We start from the raw sequence: 18,248 nt of genomic DNA on the forward strand, positions 1-18,248 counted from the left end.
CACAACGCGAAGGGCATAGGAAGCGACTCGCTTTGTTTTAGCGCACGGCCGCATACGACCGCAGGAAATCAACGGGTTGTATATACGGCTAGCACGGACTGCACGCAAAGAAATGCGAGACTGCATACACTTCCAACACCGACGGCCTAATGGCTTTTTACATGGCTGACAGGCCAAAAACATCAACCTGACCCTCTCCACCTAGCCCTATTTTACACGTCCAACCACACTTCAAAAGATGTACTTCAAAGCCTATCCTACGTAGACTACAGTAAAATAACTCAGCCACCTCATCAGCCACACATATGTTTCGTTGTTCCCACCTTACTGCCCTTCTCCACAAGCACTCTCCGCCAGGAAAAAAAAAGCAAAATTAAGGGGGGGGGGGGTAGCCTGGTGGCGGCTCATATTGCGAGACGCATTAACAATGCGACAGCGAGCACTGTGCCGTTATCTATGCACACAAAGAGGGGGAAACAGCGGGCGCGATACGACAGCTTTGTTAGATAGGCGACGCGCGTGATCGGGAAGCAGGCATAAATTTCAAAGCTGCTGTATACGCGGCACTTCGAACTACGGTATTATGACGCGCTGTGCAAAGCTAAGTATACTGCAGCCAGATCGGTCAGAGATGCAGGTAAAAGGTACACCCAAGCGGTGCAAGAGTGCGAGCGCTGAAGCGAGCGTGTCCACAAGACACCGAAGCGAAGAAAAAAAATTGGCGCGGTGGTTTAGCTCTGGTTAAACCTGGAGTGAGGCGATAGCTACAGCTGGCCGAGTGGAACTTGGTCACGTGACCAAACACGTGATCAGCCACGGCGCCGCCGGCAGCTGCTCCGCACCACGTGACCAACCACGTGGCGGCGCCGCCACGCTGAAGGCTCGAAATGCTACCGTAATGTAGCTGTCGCTACAAAATATAGGCGCCATAACACCTTCGCGAGAGCAACGCTCGAGTTGTCCTTGCTTTCGATAGAGAGAGGGAAGAAAATATTACGACACAGCATTAAGCGTCGACAATGTCCAGCGCTATAGGGTCAACAAATCCAGCTGGACCGAGAAAAGCGGGGTATGCGTAAATGGGGAATGCATGACAACAGGGCAGGAGAACAGGGAATGCTCTAGATTATCATAGGTGTCAGGGGAATTGAGGGCATGCAGGAGAGGGGCGGAGACGCTATAGGAAAAAGGACGGACATTGGAGGTGATTGTCGCCCATCGTAGAGCCCAATCGACTGCCTTTCCCATCCCTAGTTCGCTCTTGTTATTCTGAGGGCCAACAGGGCACTACAATCGGTCGTTAACAAAGGGTACGTAGTCGAACCATCTGGCAAGAAATTTAACGCACCATCAACACGTGCAGATATATCCCGGTGTCGCACTGAGAGACACTGGTGACTGGGGCGCTACTTAACTGCTTTAGGGCTAGTGAGTTTTCAAGGCGTTCTCGCCGGGTGGGCGCTGCAAAAGCGTGTTTCAACTGTCGCTAGCCTTCCCTACAGTCCCCCAAGAAGTGGGAAATTCTGGAATATTTTTGCGGCGGCACAAGCAGTATATAACTCATACGCGAGCCTGTTTTTGGCACGATTAACACCCCCGCCACCGCCATAAAAAAAAATAACCTGTACACAAATGAACTGGGACAAATGGTGCTGCATTCGCAAACGCAGCAAGAACAGGCCCTCGTGTGTTTACAGGAGGTATACTCAGAGAACTGGTTCGGGAAGATTCGGGGATAAAGGCTAATGGTGAATATCTTAGTAACCCGAGATTTTCTGACGACACCGCGCTGTTAAGTAACTCAGGTGACTAACTGCAAGTGATGATTGAGGACCTAAACATGCACAGCAGAACTGTAAAGACTAAAACGCACAAATCTGAAGTAATGTTCAACAGACCCGGAAGGGAACCAAAGTTTACGGTAGGCGGCAAAACATTGTGGGTAGCAAGCGAATACATTTATAAAGTAGGTATAGAGCGACCGCAGGTCCGAAACACAAGCGTGAAATCAGCTTGGAGAGTAAGAATTTGATGGAGTGCACTTGGCAGGTGCTCTCAGATTAGGAACAGCGACTTCCCAGTATACCTCAAGAGGAAGAAATAATAAACAGCTGTATCTTGCCAGTGCTCACCTGCAGGGCACAAACTTAGGACGCTAAAGAAATGGGCTGAAATTAAGTTGAGGAAAGCGCAGCGAGCTATGGAAAAGAAAGTGATAGGTGGAACGTTAAGAGACGCGAGGTGGTGACATCCTAGTTGAAATCAAGAAGGCATGGGCAGAGCATGCGAAGGGGAGGTGTACCCAATGCTCCCTTGGGGTAACGGAGTGGGTTCTAAGGGAAGGCAAACGTAGCAGGCGGCAGCAGGAAGTCACGTGGGCGGATGAGATAAGGAAGTGTGCAGGGACAAAGTGGCCTCAGCTGGCACAGGCTGCGGGAGAGCACCCCGTCCCGCAGTGGACGCAGTCTGGCTGATGAAGCTGATGAGCAACACTTCCGCGCGATACTGTTCCAGACGTGTCCCTACACTCGGTTGAGAACGGCGTTAGCAAGCCTCGTCTAGAAGCAGCCAGCACATCTGTTTCTCCCGGGTGGTTCCGAGCAGCCCGTCTACTCCATGATTACTGCTCCCGAGGCCTGCAGTAGTAGACCTCCCGGAGAGGACCGGGTTGTCATCTGGCTTTAATCCCCGCACTTTGCCGCTTCGCAATGCAGCCATCCTCGACCCAAAAGAAGGTCGGAATGAAGTCTGGCACAAAAGAGATCAAATTCCGGCGCATCTTCACGTGCCGAGACCGTCCGCGACGAGCAAGCGGGCGTCTCTCCAATTGCCGCGGCCATGTCTGGAGACAAAGGTCTCGTTTCCGGCGGTGCCCCCACCCCCTTCCGGAGTGTCTGCCTCGAGCGTCGGGTGTTATGAAACGCAGGTAGAGAGTGTACTAGATTGCACAGGTGTCGGAACACGTGGCGACCACCAGCTGGCCACGGAACAATACGTGCTGACCTACCGCGGCCTACACTACTTCGACGGCGTCTTCCACTTTCTCAGACTCAACACGTGACAGGGACGTGTCCATAAGTGCGGCGGTGTGAGACTGTGCGCGAAAGAGAACGTTTCAGGCCACCCTCTCCTCATCGAGGACGCCCTCTACCTAGGGACTTTAGGGAGTGAGACCCCATTATAACTCGGCAGTGAGTGTGGCCGAGGGACCTCCGTTTGCTCTTGGCGTTGTACAATAGGTGAATAAATCCAGTCGCCTTCTTTCGCCCAGCACCAACCTCCTTCACTCGACGGCAATCCTGTCCTGGTGGGAACGGGCGTCGACACGAGTCGCGGTACCGGCAAGCAGCACCGCCCCTTCCAACAACTCTGAACGCGGTTGCAGCTGTCACTGCGACGATTCACGTCAGTTCACGGCAATCAGATTATGTGTACCGGTGTTCCGCTACAAGGCGTTCGATAAAGGTTAGCGGCGATATATGGGCCCAACGAACGTACGCAGCCGCGTAAACACCACTGCCAGCAGAGGTCACGTGGTTTCGGATTAAGCAGCTATGCAGCACTTCGCCCGGGCTAAGCCGTGAAAGTTCAGGTGGTGTTATAGTCGTGCAGGTGGTGTTATAGTCGCACTTAAGATGCCGCTAGACGAGCGCTCTCATCTCTTCAGCAGAAACGACACCCAAAGGGCCAAGGACTGCACTCGCATACTAATCACGCGGAAGCATGTATTTTCAAAGAAAGCGAAACCTGAGAGCAGATGTCCGGTTCGAGGAGCGCTGCTGGCGTATACCACTTGCACGGCTTTTGCACTGCGCACGTAGGCACCGCCTTAGAAGGCCAGCAGCTACGTTGTCAGGCATCGCTCTCCCAGTATTCTCGCCTGCACTCTAAACAGAAAGGAGTAAAAAGGGAAGTGTACTAGAGAACAGCTTACTCCATTTTTACTCCCATACAGGCGTATTCATGTTTAGAGTGCATGCGCAGGAGCCTACTGAAAGCCATAGCAGCTATATATCCATCCATCGATAGCTCGATACAGTGCACCCGACCAGCGCACACGTGTTCATACCCATGCCACAATGGCAAGTGCGACCGGGTCTGAAGACGCAACAACAGCGCGCACTTCTAACCAACCCTAAAGTGAAGTACGCCGGCGGTGGCCGACTACGGCACGGAAGATATGTTTGCAGAAAGCGAGCGCGCCTCTGAACAGACAGAAGGGTGCGCGAAAGGGAAAGAGAGAGAGATCAGGGCGCACCACTGCAGCTGGTGTCGGCGCCATCCCTGCGGTGTGCACGATGCCGCACCAGCAGCGCCGGCGGTGCCGGCAGCTGCAGCGGTTCGGCGGCCCCCGCGGGTCCCACGCCGGCGATGGTGGTGGCCGAGGAGGCCTCGCCGACGTCGCACGCCGACGGCTGGCCCCCCGGGTGGTGCGGCAGGCCGGGGCACGAGTCGCCCCTCGACGACCCGTCCCGGCTGCAGCCATCGTCGTGGCCGCCGCCTTCTTCGTGGCGCATGGGTGGTGAGGACGCAAGGCGGCCAGCGGGGCGCCCCGGCACAGGGCCGGCCCCGCTGCGTGTCGGGCTGCCGGACTGCGCTCCGCCGTGCCTGCCTCTTCCTCCTCTTCCTCATCGTCCGCCACAGTGGCCACACCATGCGGATGCCCGCCAATAAGACCGCGCTGCTTCTTCGTCTTCCCGTTTGAACACAGCGTCCTTTGACTTCTCGTTGAACCTAACTAAGGACGAAGGCGGGCCGAGCCACAATAACAGTTCTGCTGCAGGGAGGCGCTTCGCTAACTCTGCAGGGGCACCGTGGCTGCCGAGGCGCTTAGAAGTGTGCGCAGTCGCCGATGCTCAAAACCGCCAAAGCTCTGCAACCATATCGCCCCTCTGGTCTCGACTGGGCCACTGAGCTGGCTCCCGGACAACGCAGGACAAATCTGTTGGAACGCTAGACGGCATCTTCCTGGTGTTCGCACCGCTCGGGTGCCCGTTTCTGAAAGCTAGGCCACACCTTGATGCATGCAGTGCAGGAGACCACTAGACCTGTATACAACCGGCGTTGCAGCACAACAGCGCTGGCCTCTTTCTCCTCGGCTCTTCTGATCAGCACGAAAAGCAACAGCACGGGATGGAAGTTTTCGGGATGCAGATTCGCTGAAAAGAAATTAATTTCTGCGTTGCCTCGCTTTTACTAGATGGAACAGGCATGTCTCCTCAAGCTTCCATGCTTTTTATTGATCGGTTGTGCCTAACCGCTCCGCAATAAACTCTTTTCCGCGAATCAGCATTCCGCAAACTTTTGTCCATTACTGTATACATGCAACCACGAGATCGTGGCGCCTGGCGTACTTCGGTCACAACGTTCCCAAGAGAGAGAGCGAGAGAAAGCACTTTAATTGCACATGTCAGAGAGTATGCATGGGTGATCGGGTGAGACGAAGCTCCCCCTTTCACCGTCTACCTCCCTCCCTAGACGTCGGCCGGAATCAGTTGTCTTCCGGCGGCGGCCTGGGCTTGACCGATGACTTGTTTTTGGGCTTGTTCTTCCTGGCTATGGAGGGAGGATTCCGAAGACTCTGTTTCCATGTAGACCGTTGAGCGCTGGGCAAGCCCAGAGCATGTGATTTAGGGTCTCTATGCCTTCACAGTTTTTGCACTGAAAGGGTGCACCTCAGGATGCCAGTTGTGTATGATATACGGGTTTGGGAAGGTACCCGTCTGCAATTTTCGCCAGATTACTTCTTCCTTCTGTGTGGGAGATCTATGGGGGGGGGGGGGGGGGGGTTCGCCTGTCCATTCTGTAGTGTTCTAGAATTTCTCTGTATGTGGTTAAGTCTCGCTTTCTGGACAGGGAGTAGTCTACCTGCGCTGGGGCCCGGTGTGTGAGTCCTCGGGCGACCTCGTTCCCTGTGAGTCCACTACGGGCGGGTGCCCATATTATGCTAATTAGGTCGTTGGGTACGTTCTCCTTGCCTGCTTGCCGAATTTTGCCGGCCTCTTTGGACACCTTACCGTTGTCATAGGCTTTGATTGCAGTGTTTTACGCTACAGCTCGAGATTAGCTCGCCTTTGTCGCTCACTGCAGCGTAGTGCCCTTGTGGGTACTCTGCCGCATCGGTGTACACTATCCCTTGTTTTTGGAGGAGGGAACTTTGGAGTCTTCGGACTCTGCTTCTCCTGCGTTCCTCGTTGTGTATGGGGTGCATGTTTCTTGGGATGGGGGTTATTCTTAACTTGTTGGAAATTTTGGGGGACGGCGGTTACCCCCTCTCGCGATTCTGGGCTTTGGTAGCCCAGTTTCCTAAGGATGGATGTGCCCGTTTTTGTGCCAGTTAGACTGCCATATTGTGCCGCGAGTTTCGCCTCGCACATTTCCTCTAGGGTGTTCGGCACCCCTAGGTTGAGGATCGTCTCGGTTGATGTGCACGCTGGTAAACCTAGGGCTGTTTTGACGCCTTTCCTGATGAGGATGTCTACCTTGTCTCTCTCTGCTTTTGTTGTCTTTAATACGGGATAGCGTGGGTGATTCGGCTAATGATGAAAGAGTGGACAAGCCTAAGTAGGTTCATTTCCTTCCTCCCCGCGTTTTTGTTTGCTATCCTCTTGAGAAGCCTGCAAGTTTGTTTGGTCGTGGCTTCTATTCTGTTCATTGTTTCGGCGTTTCTCCCATTTTGTTGTATCCACATATCCAGCATCCTGATCTTGCCCACTCTTGGGACCGGGGTGTTGTTGACCAGGAGCTGGATATTGAAGTGCTGCTTGCTCATGATTAGCACCTCCGATTTTTCCGGCGAGCATTTTAGCCCTATGGGTCTCAGATAGCTTTCCGTTTCCCATATTGCCCTTTGTAGGGTGTCTTCTATTTGCCCATCGCTCCCCCCTCTGTCAACACAAAGGGTGAGGTCATCAGCGTAGAGATTGTGGCAGGGGCCGTCTAGCTTTCTGAGTCGTTCTGGAAGCCCGATCATTGCAATGTTAAAAAGAGTAGGGGAGAGCACCGATCCCTGCGGTGTTCCCTTGTTGACTAGCTTAATGTTTTCTCTTATTGTGCCCCCGACTTGTAAGAAGTATAGTCCGCGAGGACTGCGGCACTTTAGGCACGCTCCAAGCCTCTGGAGAGTAAGGGAAACCGCTCTCGCTTCCTACATCCCAGAAGCCTCGACGGCGTCGCAGGAGCCGAACACCAACGCCCGCACAGAGCTCGAGCCAGTCGCGATTTGGATTGCATACTCGGAGCCATATTGATAGTTCAGCTATACGTATGCCGTAACTCAGGCGTCCAACACGTCTTGCGGAGTTTCCGGCATCGTGTCCATTTGGCAGCAGTAGTATATGCCTCTAGAGACGATGACGTCACCCCTCCAAGACCATGTATTCCCCTCCTTACCAATCAGAAAACGGAGCCTTGCAGTGTTCACTCATCGACCAGTGAGAACGTACGGTCTGCAGACAGCTGATTCACGTGCGCTGTTTGTGTGCATGGGAATGACGCCTCACGGGAAGGCAAAGCCGCCCTTCGCTCAGTTATCGGCGTCGCCTCTTCTACGTGGAAAAAAAGCGGAAGGTGTAAAAGTCTTTACCCCCCCCCCCCCCCCCCCCCTTCATTTGACACAGCCTTCATTCCTTACAAATGACTCTGTCTCTTTCCAGCGTAAAGAGCCCCACCTTAGTGAGAGCAGATCAACGTACACATCGCTATCAATGAACTGGTGAACTGCCGTGGAACAAAACCGTCGGTCTTTGTACCACCACTCGCAAGGCTTCGCAAGGTTCACGCGTTCAGCGCGCTCACAATTTCCAACACAGACAGCGGGGAGCCTGCATTTTCAACTGTATACATATCGCAACAGCCACACAAGCGAAACCTATAGATACAATGCATGAAAGCAGAGCTGACCCTACAGAGGGAAAAGCCAACGCTGAATGCCAGACGCTATTTCCAGGCAGCGCGCATTTGTAATTCAAAAAGTTACGAGCAGGGAAAAGCGAACATATCGCTATCCTATTCTTTTGTTCCAACAACACCCCTATCTCACGTCGTGATTACGGAACCATCACTTATTCACAATCGAGGAAACTCTAACTCGCAAATAACACAGTAGACTTCGTCGGGGTGTGTGTAACACACGCAACTACTGCAAAAGTTCTAATCGAGGGACGAAAAAATGAGGTTGCTTAAATTCTGGAGCGTTCCTCAAACATGTTAAATTTACGGGGGCGTATCTACAAGATATCGCTCGTCAGCAGACACTGCAATCGCCGGCGGCGGCGGGCACGCGCTTCGCGTTTTTCCTGTCGCTCGCGCCGCTTACGGGCGCGGCCAGTGTACGCCACTGCATTGTCTCGGCTATCTAATGATGAATCAGTTCCTTTCTGCCGCAGCCCCAGGGGGTGAAGTGAGGGGTTGGAGTGCACTGCCGCGTCTGGATAGAAAGAAACGAGGCGAAAGTATACGGAACAAGGTTCGGCTAACTTGACGCGAAAACTTGAAATAAAAAAATCACCAGTGTTAACACCTTTGGAGTGCGAATGGCACTGCCGTCGTCTCCCCTCCAAAGCTTGGGACTTCCAAGGAGTTGCATATAGCCGTTATACATGGCTCAGAAGGAAGCCTTTTGAGCTGCACATTGCTGACATAAAGGGTGTGAAACTGCAGTGAAGTGCCGTGTGCGTATACAGGACAGTGACAATAAAGTTCTTGCTTGTTCACTTCTTACTTGCGTGCACGTAACTGACTTGTATACCGTATGTAAAAAGCATTTACTACTCTCTTCTATCCCCTCCCCAACGACCTTCTTAATTTGAGCCGGCCGTCGTTCAGGTTCCGGACAGGCAACATCGCTTCAATTTGCTCTGGGGTAAATCCCCCAGGAGTGGGGAAGATTTCACATATCGAAGGAGTAATGACTCACTGGGCTAACACGTACGCCGTTCCCGCTACGAGGTGCTGATCAATTCGGCCGTGCGCCCTGTCACCTCAAAGACGCGTCCTGGTTAGCTCGGTTGGTAGAGCTACTGCCCCACACCAGAACCAATGTTTCTTCTCTAACAAAATTTTCTTTAGACAGTCTATAGACTGTCCATAGACTTCTGCCTATAAAGCCGATTGACTCTCTATAGACACACCCTAGCGAACAGTATAGACAATCTATAGGTTCATGGCCGTATATACATTTAGTAGACTTTCGTCTAAGACAGTCTATGGACTATGAACAGACAAAAAGAAATATCTATAGCAAGGCAACAGACTCTATAAGAAGTCTACAGACTGTCTATAGACCCTTTTTATAAGGGAATTAAACATCGAAGCTCGCCCGTTTATCCGGATGACGGTGCTCAGGCGGATGCTAATGTGTTATCACTCCCCTGATAGGGAACATTGCCGCAGCAGAATAAATCGGCGAACCGTGTTGGTACACACACGCCGACGTGCCTATACCAAAGCCTGCAAGCTGCAACCCCCGCGTAGTACAACCCGCACGCAATGGTCCATGTAACAACGGCGCGACAGAAGGCCGCAAGTGGCCGGTTACAGCCGTGTTCCGGGACCGAGAAAATTAAGCAAGCGAGCGCAGCATACAGCGGGCACACGCAGCGTGCCCAGTTGTGATGAATATGCTCACGACCTGCTTCTGTCGTCCAGCGCATTCACAACACGAGGGGGGGGCACACAGGCTGCAGCTTGCGGGCCTGACGACAGCCTTACAAGCACTACTGGCAACATCGCGCAAGCATGACAGCGCGACGGAAACCTCCCTTCAAAAAGTTCTTTAGACAGTCTATAGATTGTCCATAAACTATCTATAAAGTCTATAGACTCTCTGTATACGAAAACTAGAAAACAGTCTAAAGACAATACTAATCCTATAGACAGTCTATAGATTTATGGGCATACACTTTTAGTAGACTTGTCTATAGGCAGTCTGTAGACTATGAATATACAAAAAGAAATATCTACAGGAAGGCACTAGAGTCTATAAGAAGTCTATAGACCATTTTTACAAGGGCTGGCTGCTTGCTACAAAGCGCATTAACTGCAGGGTGGCATACGTTGGCGCCAATATGGAAGGGGGGGGGGGGGGGGCTCGAACCTTCTCTCCCACTCTCCCTGAAATCTTTATAGGGGGCTGTGCACCCCCGAAGATTGAGCGTTGGGGTCAGGGGGCATGCAGCACGTCATCTTTCTTAGTTTTGGACACCTCAACTAAACAACTACAGTTGCCGCCTAAATGTTGGAAGAACAGCACAGCCTTTTAAACTACCGCAGGTGCACTGAGATGTCGTCCACAAACAAAGGAGAAGGATGACGACGGTAAGAGTTTTAGATACAGCAGCTCACCATCGAGGGATCCAACTAGCAACGGGAGCTTTCCGAACGCCTCCTGTTCCAAGTGCCTACGCGGAATCAAATTAATGCCCGCCTAATAAACGGAATTTTTCTTTGGTGCACAGTGTCTTTCTAAAACTCCGAACCATCCCCGAACATTCAAGTCTTGTCTCAATTGACTCGGAACATAAACTACGAAATTACGTTGAATTCTGGCGCGGTTGATTGCATAGCACTTCTGCATGGGCACAAAGAGCTCGCCCGCAAAGTAAATATCACTGACATCGCGGACGACTTTATTCGGAGGCCAACTGTGGCATGAAGCACGTTCTTGACTGTGCGGTAGCCTTTGTTTAATATAAAGGCCAGTGAACTTCACCACAATAAAATATGCCAGCTATCTTCAAGCTGTCAGCCCTTCAGCTTAAGTTGTCCCCTCCAATAAAATCGGCATTCAATTCCCTGTGCTGCCGCTTCGTCACTACAACCTTTGCTCTTTGACTCCTGTTTCTGTCTTTTTGTTTTGTACCGAGTTTGGTAAATCGTTTACATTTTCAAAAGACGAAGACTTTATAATCCGTCTTTAAATTTTGAATTGTTAGCTCATTGTGGAAGTTCGCATAACAGAGAGTTCGTAATGGGTTTGTAATATCTGAATTATGAGCTTGCTGGGGAAATGCTTATGTGGCCCAATGTTTTATTTCACTTCGATTAAGAACATTATGAGTATCTACCAAGAGCTTACATAGTTTTCAGTTTGTTTTGTTCACTTTTCATTTAATATTTTCGGAATCATGCGGTCATTCTTAGCACATTCGCTCCGCTAGAGACAAAAGTGATGTTAAACAGCCTCTCCGCCTGTGTATGTCTCTTGCCAAGAAGCATGCAGAAAAGCTTGGGGGGGGGGGGGGGGGGGCAACACGTGGGCTGCGAGGGGAAAGCCGCCGAATTCTGGCTATAGCCAAGACGAAGGAAATTTTAAAAAAAGGAAAAAAGAAAGAGGTGCCGCAGCTGAAAGATGCGGATTAACGGCGATCTCTAGTGGAAGTTCTTCAACGTGCTCTCTCACGAGCTGACACCGAGATTAGGAAAAATGCGCCTATTACTGCTACAGCAGTAAAATGACATCTGGAACAAATATGTCATTTAAAAATTTGAAAAACCTGAATAGGAAATATATACAAATACTCAAAGGAAAAGAAAAATTCACTCAGTGGGGGAAAAAATACTGCATCAGATGGATACCTAAACACGTGAAAAAGGAAAGAAAGCCACCACGCAGCAAACTATTCCGGAGCCCTCCACTACGGCACCTATTCTTCCTTTCTTCTTTCACTCCCTCCTTTATCCCTTCCCTTACGGCGCGGTTCAGGTGTCCAAAGATATATGAGACAGATACTGCGCCATTTCCTTTCCCCCAAAAACCAATTATTATTATTATCTGCGGCTCAGAAGGTTATAAGCATAGCAGCCTATGGATACAAGAAAAGGAATGCCCACAGACAGACCGAATTAAACCAATACTACATGGTAAATAGGCACTAATATATTGATAACTTTTTAAATCAGTGGCATTGGCAAGTACAACACACGACGATAAGATGGTTCCGCTCCGACGATGTTTGCAGAATGAAATGATTCCGGCAAGGCGTTGTAAGGACGCTGTATGAAATGACGCTTTAATCATTGTTTTCTTCTCCTTCGAACAATCTTCATGCCCCACTGTCCATCCTTCCTTTATATGGAGGCGCCCTGTTACCGCTGCCGCAGTTATACTGCCATCCACCGGTTCCCCGTGTATGCTCGGATGTACTGCAGCACATCGCCCGTAATCCGAAGCGTTGTTGGCCGTGTATAACTGCAGGGTCTGTACCCAGCCATCGGCACGACCACGAACCACTGTCTCCTCCTCATAGTGCGCTCGTTACGTTGTCGCGCCGTGCATTAGACTCCCGAAGTCGCCGTTACTGGTCAGAGAGGGCCGTGCAAGGGTGGGGAGAGGGAGCTCGCATCGCCAGCAGACGCCGGACAAGTGGTAAACAGCGCCTAATCGGCGGCGGACGTTGTCGGCGAGAGAGGCCGCGCGCAATTGGACAACACCTGGCCTGGCCCAAGCCCCTTTATAGAACGCAGCCCACCTGCGCGCCAGCGTTCGCCGTGTGTCTGCGGCGTTTCCGTCCGGCTGTGCTTTCGCTGGGCTGCCGCCTCCTGCCACGTAGGGAGAGCTAGGGGCGGCCTCGAACCAAGACGCACGGAGCGGGCGTTGCAAGCTGACGCAAAAGCGCGTGGAAATTAACTCCGCACAGCTCCGCTTTGTGCGTGCCAACGGGAGGAGGAGCAGCGGTCGTCGCTGCTCATTTTCCTCGCGCAATTTATCGGCGCTTTTGAGCGGACTCTTTTCAACCCTTCGGTGGAAATAAGGTTGATCTCTCTATTGGGCGCTCGTTGGGGGGCGCTCCGTGCGCTAGCTGTTGGGCTTCCTTTTGTTTAGCACAGAGTTCCCCCGCAGACTTAGATTCGCGAACTGCGCCTGATAAGGGAGACGTTGTCAATCTTTAGTCTCGCATGCACGGTGCGTGCTGTGGCAGCACCGCCCGTGGACCGCGACAAAGCCTTCGTGAGGCACCGTTTGTTGGCGGCTGTATGCCCGTTTCGATACACGGCCTTCATGGTTAGGGTAAGACACGTCAACGGAGGCAGGGCGAGGGACTGTTCTCTCGTTCCCTTTCGCGCCCTCTCTCGAACGTGGTCTCTGAGTGAAGTCTGTTTCCATTTGGGCTTAGTGAGAGGTCTACGGAGAAGACACAGCGAACGATATAAGCTATAGCGCTCAGTCCTTGGAAGAGACTGCGGGTCCCTGTCGATACGATCAGTGGACAGCCGAGCCTCGCAGAGCGCACAACATGCTGATTGATGTTCGACTGCATTGCACGTTTTCCCATGCCATTCATTTCTGCGATGGCGTTCTGCGCGACGCTGTTGTGAGCATGTCTCCAGAGCTTGAAGACTCCTGCGCTGCATGACGCATACGCTGTAAATAAACGTGCACATCTTGCACGGTCAGAAGGGCTCTCAATGATGGTTTGGAATGAGGGGACGGTAAAGAACACCGCTTCCGTTGAGGAGCGCATCACACACCTCCGCTCACTTGCACCCTCCAACAACATAAGCAACAGTGGAACGAAAAAAGCGACAGCGAAATCAAATTCAAAGACTGGAAGCGATCAATGCAACAGCGAAATGTATTGTTGCATTTGGGTTGCAAGCCCCAAGGGTAGCGTTGGCCTGGCGGCCTGGGGCAAAGCAGGAAACATCCGAAGGTCCCGGCAAAGGAAGAGTCGACTGGCAACAGAACAACTTGTTTATTCTGGCATCGCAAAAGAGCAGCCGGTCAGGGCGACCACGTTACTCGCAGGAAGAAATCGAAGTCTCTCGTTGGCGTCCGGGGCCGCTCTCTTTATATACCCTCGGAGTCGAGGGCAAGAGGGAACGGCTTGGGAAGAGTCATCCGATACGGCGACGCTTGAACATGTTCAGGCGTGACGGGCGCGTCCGCCAGGCCGGCGCCGGTCAGACCTCCTCGCCTCCCAGTTGAGGAGCTCCTCTCCCCGGCTGCCGCGCTTTGACAAGCGTGGGCAAAACAAGCACACACACACACGCACGCACGACGACACGTGGCACTGAAACCTGCCTGGACGCGCTTGGCGGGAGGCGTTGCGGCAGCGATGAACGAAGCCGCGGCATCCGGTGCATCCGCGCCGGCTATACCGCGCGCTGTAGGCGAGACGTAACAGACCGCCCCGCCGGGAGAAGGAGATCCCGATGGTCAGGGGACTGCATCCGCTGTCCAGAGGGATGTCGCTCGATGATGCTCGTAAACGAATCCGGTCGTCCCTCGACGTTGCTTGAGCGCAGCGCACAGAGAAGGCCTCGTTCTCGGGTTCAGGATCACATAGGACACTGCAAAGTCACTTCGGGAGAGTTGCCATTTTTGTGCTCGTTTCCAGCAAGCGTTAGAACTACGCCGAAACGCAACCGCTCAGTCAGCAAGCACGAGACAACCCTCACTAAGCTCTGCCAGGCTCTTTCCCCTTTTATACTACTGCCTAGTTCCATACAGTAGTCAAGCAGCACTCAGAACGCGTCCACAAATTGGAAAATTGCACTAGAAAGCACATAATCACTTTGAAACACTAAACAAAAGCAATATGTTAAAAATCCTGCCTCAGGAAGAAAACATCAGTAACCAACAACTTTGAGGCGGATTCCTACGTTAGGGGCTTCGACTTAAGCCATCGGCGTTACCGTTGAGACTCCCCTTTTTGTAACGCACCTCAAAGGAATATTGTTGCAAAGCGAGGCTCCAGCGCAGGAGGCGGCCATTTTTGGGAGAGATGTTCTGCAGCCATTGGAGAGGGCAGTGATCCGTCTCAATGATAAACCTCGAGCCGGCTAGGTAGCATGACAATTTCTGAACGGCCCACACGAGACACGCACACTCTTTCTCGGTGGCGCTGTACGCCTGCTCACGACAGGTCAGCTTACGACTAGCATACAGGACGGGGTGTTCCACTTCTCCATTGTCCCTTTGGCACAGTACAACGCCCATGCCTCGCTCACTAGCATCGCACTGAACAACGAACCCTTTGGTATAGTCTGGCGATCGTAGCACAGGCTGGCTTGTTAGGGCGCTCTTTAGGGCGCTAAAAGCTCTCTCCTTTGTCTCGCTCCAGACGACTGTTTGGGGCTCTGTTTTTCTTAGAGCATCCGTCAGGGGAGCCGCGATATCGGAGTACCTGGGGATGTACCTCTGATAGTAGCCGGCGACACCCAAGAACGACCGAATATCGGTCTTCGTGCGCGGTTGCGGGAAGTCTCGCACAGCGGCCACCTTTATTTCAGAGGGGCGGCGACGACCCTGTCCAATCACGTGACCGAGGTAGACAACCTCGGCCTGTGCTAATTGGCACTTGGGAGCCTTGACTGTCAAGCCCGCTTCGCGCAGGCGGGTTAGCACTGCCCGCAAGTGTGCCATATGCTCAGACCAGGATGCGGAGAATATCGCTACGTCGTCTAAATACGGTAAAGCAAATTCTTCCTGTCCCCGCAACACTTTGTCCATGAGGCTTGAAAAGCAGTATGGCGCGTTCTTCAAACCAAAACTCAAAACTTTAGGACGGAATGTTCCCATTGGTGAAATGAACGCCGCATACCTACTAGCCTCCTCTGTAAGTGGAACCTGCCAATAACCCCTGACAAGATCTAGGGTGGAAATAAACTGAGCGCTACTAACTTTCTCAAGGCGCTCCTCGATGTTAGGGATCGGATAAATTTGATCCTTAGTGATAGAATTAAGCCTGCGGTAGTCGACGCAAGGACGAGGTTCCTTGCCCGGTACCTCAACTAAAATCAAAGGGGAGGTATAATCACTCTCACCCGCCTCAATAACACCGAGCTGTAGCATTTTCTTTACCTCAGCCTCCATAATGTCGCGCTGGCGGGGTGACACCCGGTACGCCTTGGATCGTACTGGCTCTGGCGAGGTAAGTTCTATATCATGAGTAAGGACAGAAGTCCTACCAGGCCTCTCAGAGAACTGACCTTGAAACTCTTGTAAGAGTTGGTGTAGTTCGGTTCTCTGCTCAGCTGACAGCGGTGCTTTAATGATTAAGTCACTAATGACCTGATCAGTGTCTTCCCTGTTCGTCACTGAGCCTAGTCCCGGAAGCTCGACCGGAAGCTCTTCGGGAACGTTTACCATCATACACACCACTGCTTCCCGTTGTCTATAGGGTTTGAGCAGATTACAGTGGTAAACTTGCTGTGCTTTCCGTTTTCCTGGCAGACTCACCACGTAGTTAACATCCGACAGTTTTTGAACAATCCGTGCTGGGCCCTCCCACTGCACGTCGAGTTTGTTTTTTAGCGATGTGCGCAATATCATCACCTCATCGCCCACCTCAAAACGACGGGCCCTGGCTGTCCGATCATAATAAACCTTGGCCCTCTGCTGGGCCTTTGCCATTGCTTCACCTGACAACTCCTGTGCCCTTCTTAAGCGTTCGAGGAGACTAAGCACGTACTCGACCACGACTGGGTCGTCGCCCCTGCCTTCCCACGAGTCTCGAAGCATGCGAAGCGGAGACCGCAGCGAGCGACCGTACACCAGCTCAGCTGGCGAAAACCCCGTAGCCGCATGCGGCGCGGTCCTTAATGCAAACATCACCCCAGGCAGACACAGCTCCCAATCACTTTGTTGCTCAAAACACAATGCTCTCAACACGCGCTTCATGACGGAGTGGAGCTTCTCAACGGAATTCGACTGTGGGTGGTACACTGAGCTGTGTAACAGCTTTACCCCACACCTTTCGAGAAAGGCTGTCGTCAAAGCGCTGGTAAACACTGTGCCCTGATCTGACTGGATTTCCGCAGGAAAACCAACTCGCGCAAATATGGACAGTAGTGCATTGACTATCTCAACTGAGCTGAGATCTTTAAGCGGCACTGCTTCAGGGAACTTTGTCGCTGGGCAGATCACAGTCAAAATGTGTCTGTACCCCGTGGCTGTTACCGGCAGAGGTCCCACTGTATCAATAACGAGCCGTCTAAAAGGCTCCGTAATGATAGGTACCAACTTCAACGGCGCCCTCGATTTGTCCCCTGGTTTGCCAACCCGCTGACAGGTGTCACATGTCCTCACAAAGGTTTCTACGTCACGAAAACACCCTGGCCAATAGTACTCTTGCAAGAGACGGTCCTTAGTCTTCTTAACTCCTAGGTGTCCGGACCACGAACCGCCATGCGACAAGCGCAACAGATCCTGACGGTAGCACTGAGGCACGATCAGCTGATCGAACTCGACTCCTCTGCGGTCTAGATACTTCCGGTACAGGACCCCACCTCTTTCCACAAAACGAACATTTTTCTTGGCGATACCTTCTTTGACATTGCAGCGCATGTTTTCTAGGCTGCCATCTTTTTTTTGCTCTGCTATCAAAGCCGACCGGCTGACTTTTAGCAACCTATTAAGTCCATCGGACGTAGGCGCGATGAGCAAATCTGTAGATAGCTCTTCTAATTTTCCCGTGTCGGGCATTTCCTCTCCAGTACCTGGTGCCTTCAGCGCTACAGGCTCAATTTTATTCAGTTCGGACGTGCTCTGAATATCAGCTTGCTGCGCCTCCGACCCTTTCTCATTGCTCGACAACGTCGGCCCCGCAACTACCGCCTTTGCAGCGAGCTCCCGAACTCTCGATCTGGTTAAGGCCTGAACGCTAGCCTCACCAAACAAAAGACCCTTCTCGCGCAGGAGGTGATCGGACCGGTTCGAAAATAGGTACGGGTACTGGGGGGGCAGCATAGATGACACTGCTGCCTCCGTCTCAATTGCTCCGAAAGGTCCTTCAATGAGCACTTTTGCTACGGGCAGACACACGCTGTGAGCTTCCACGGCTTGCTTGATCCATGCGCACTCGCCCGTGAACATATCGGGTTCTACGTAAGAGGGGTGAACTACATCCATTGTAGCTGCGGAATCACGAAGCACTCGGCACTCTTTCCCGTTCACGAGGAAGTCTCGCATGTAAGGCTCGAGAAGCTTCATGTTCTCGTCAGTGCTGCATAATGACAAAAAAACGACTTTTGTTTTTGTTTCTGGACACTGCGCCGAAAAGTGACCCGGCTTCTGGCACGTATAACACACGCGCGCTTGCCTCGCCTCGAACCGCTTTCTGCGTTCGGCTTCGGCTGCCGCCGTCTCCTTACGTTCGGTCGGACTGCTTTCACTCGCATCCGCACTACGTGTGTCCCCCCTTGCTCTCATGGGTGTGAACTTCGGCCTCTCAGACTTGGAGCCAAATTCACCCTTTTGACCGTCCTTAGCTCCGCGAGCCCGACGCGTCACAAACTCCTCGGCT

The 18,248-nt window shown here is 52.3% G+C and overlaps 1 protein-coding gene across 3 annotated transcripts in view; it reads right to left on the reverse strand.

The window, feature by feature from the left end:
- Positions 1–18,248, reverse strand: part of ClC-c (chloride channel protein 3) — a 94,845-nt gene that overhangs the window by 38,106 nt on the left and 38,491 nt on the right. Inside the window, exon 1 of one of the 3 annotated variants that reach the window (XM_077661571.1) lies at positions 4,259–4,592. The exons of the other annotated variants lie outside the window; for them this stretch is intronic. Coding sequence (XP_077517697.1) covers positions 4,259–4,517 — 259 coding nt within the window. The 5' untranslated portion in view covers positions 4,518–4,592. Of the gene's footprint in view, positions 1–4,258; positions 4,593–18,248 lie in introns of those variants that run through there. 3 annotated transcript variants of the gene reach the window in all.

This window comes from Amblyomma americanum, chromosome 4 (genome assembly GCF_052857255.1).
Source record: "Amblyomma americanum isolate KBUSLIRL-KWMA chromosome 4, ASM5285725v1, whole genome shotgun sequence".
Lineage (NCBI taxonomy): Eukaryota > Metazoa > Arthropoda > Arachnida > Ixodida > Ixodidae > Amblyomma > Amblyomma americanum.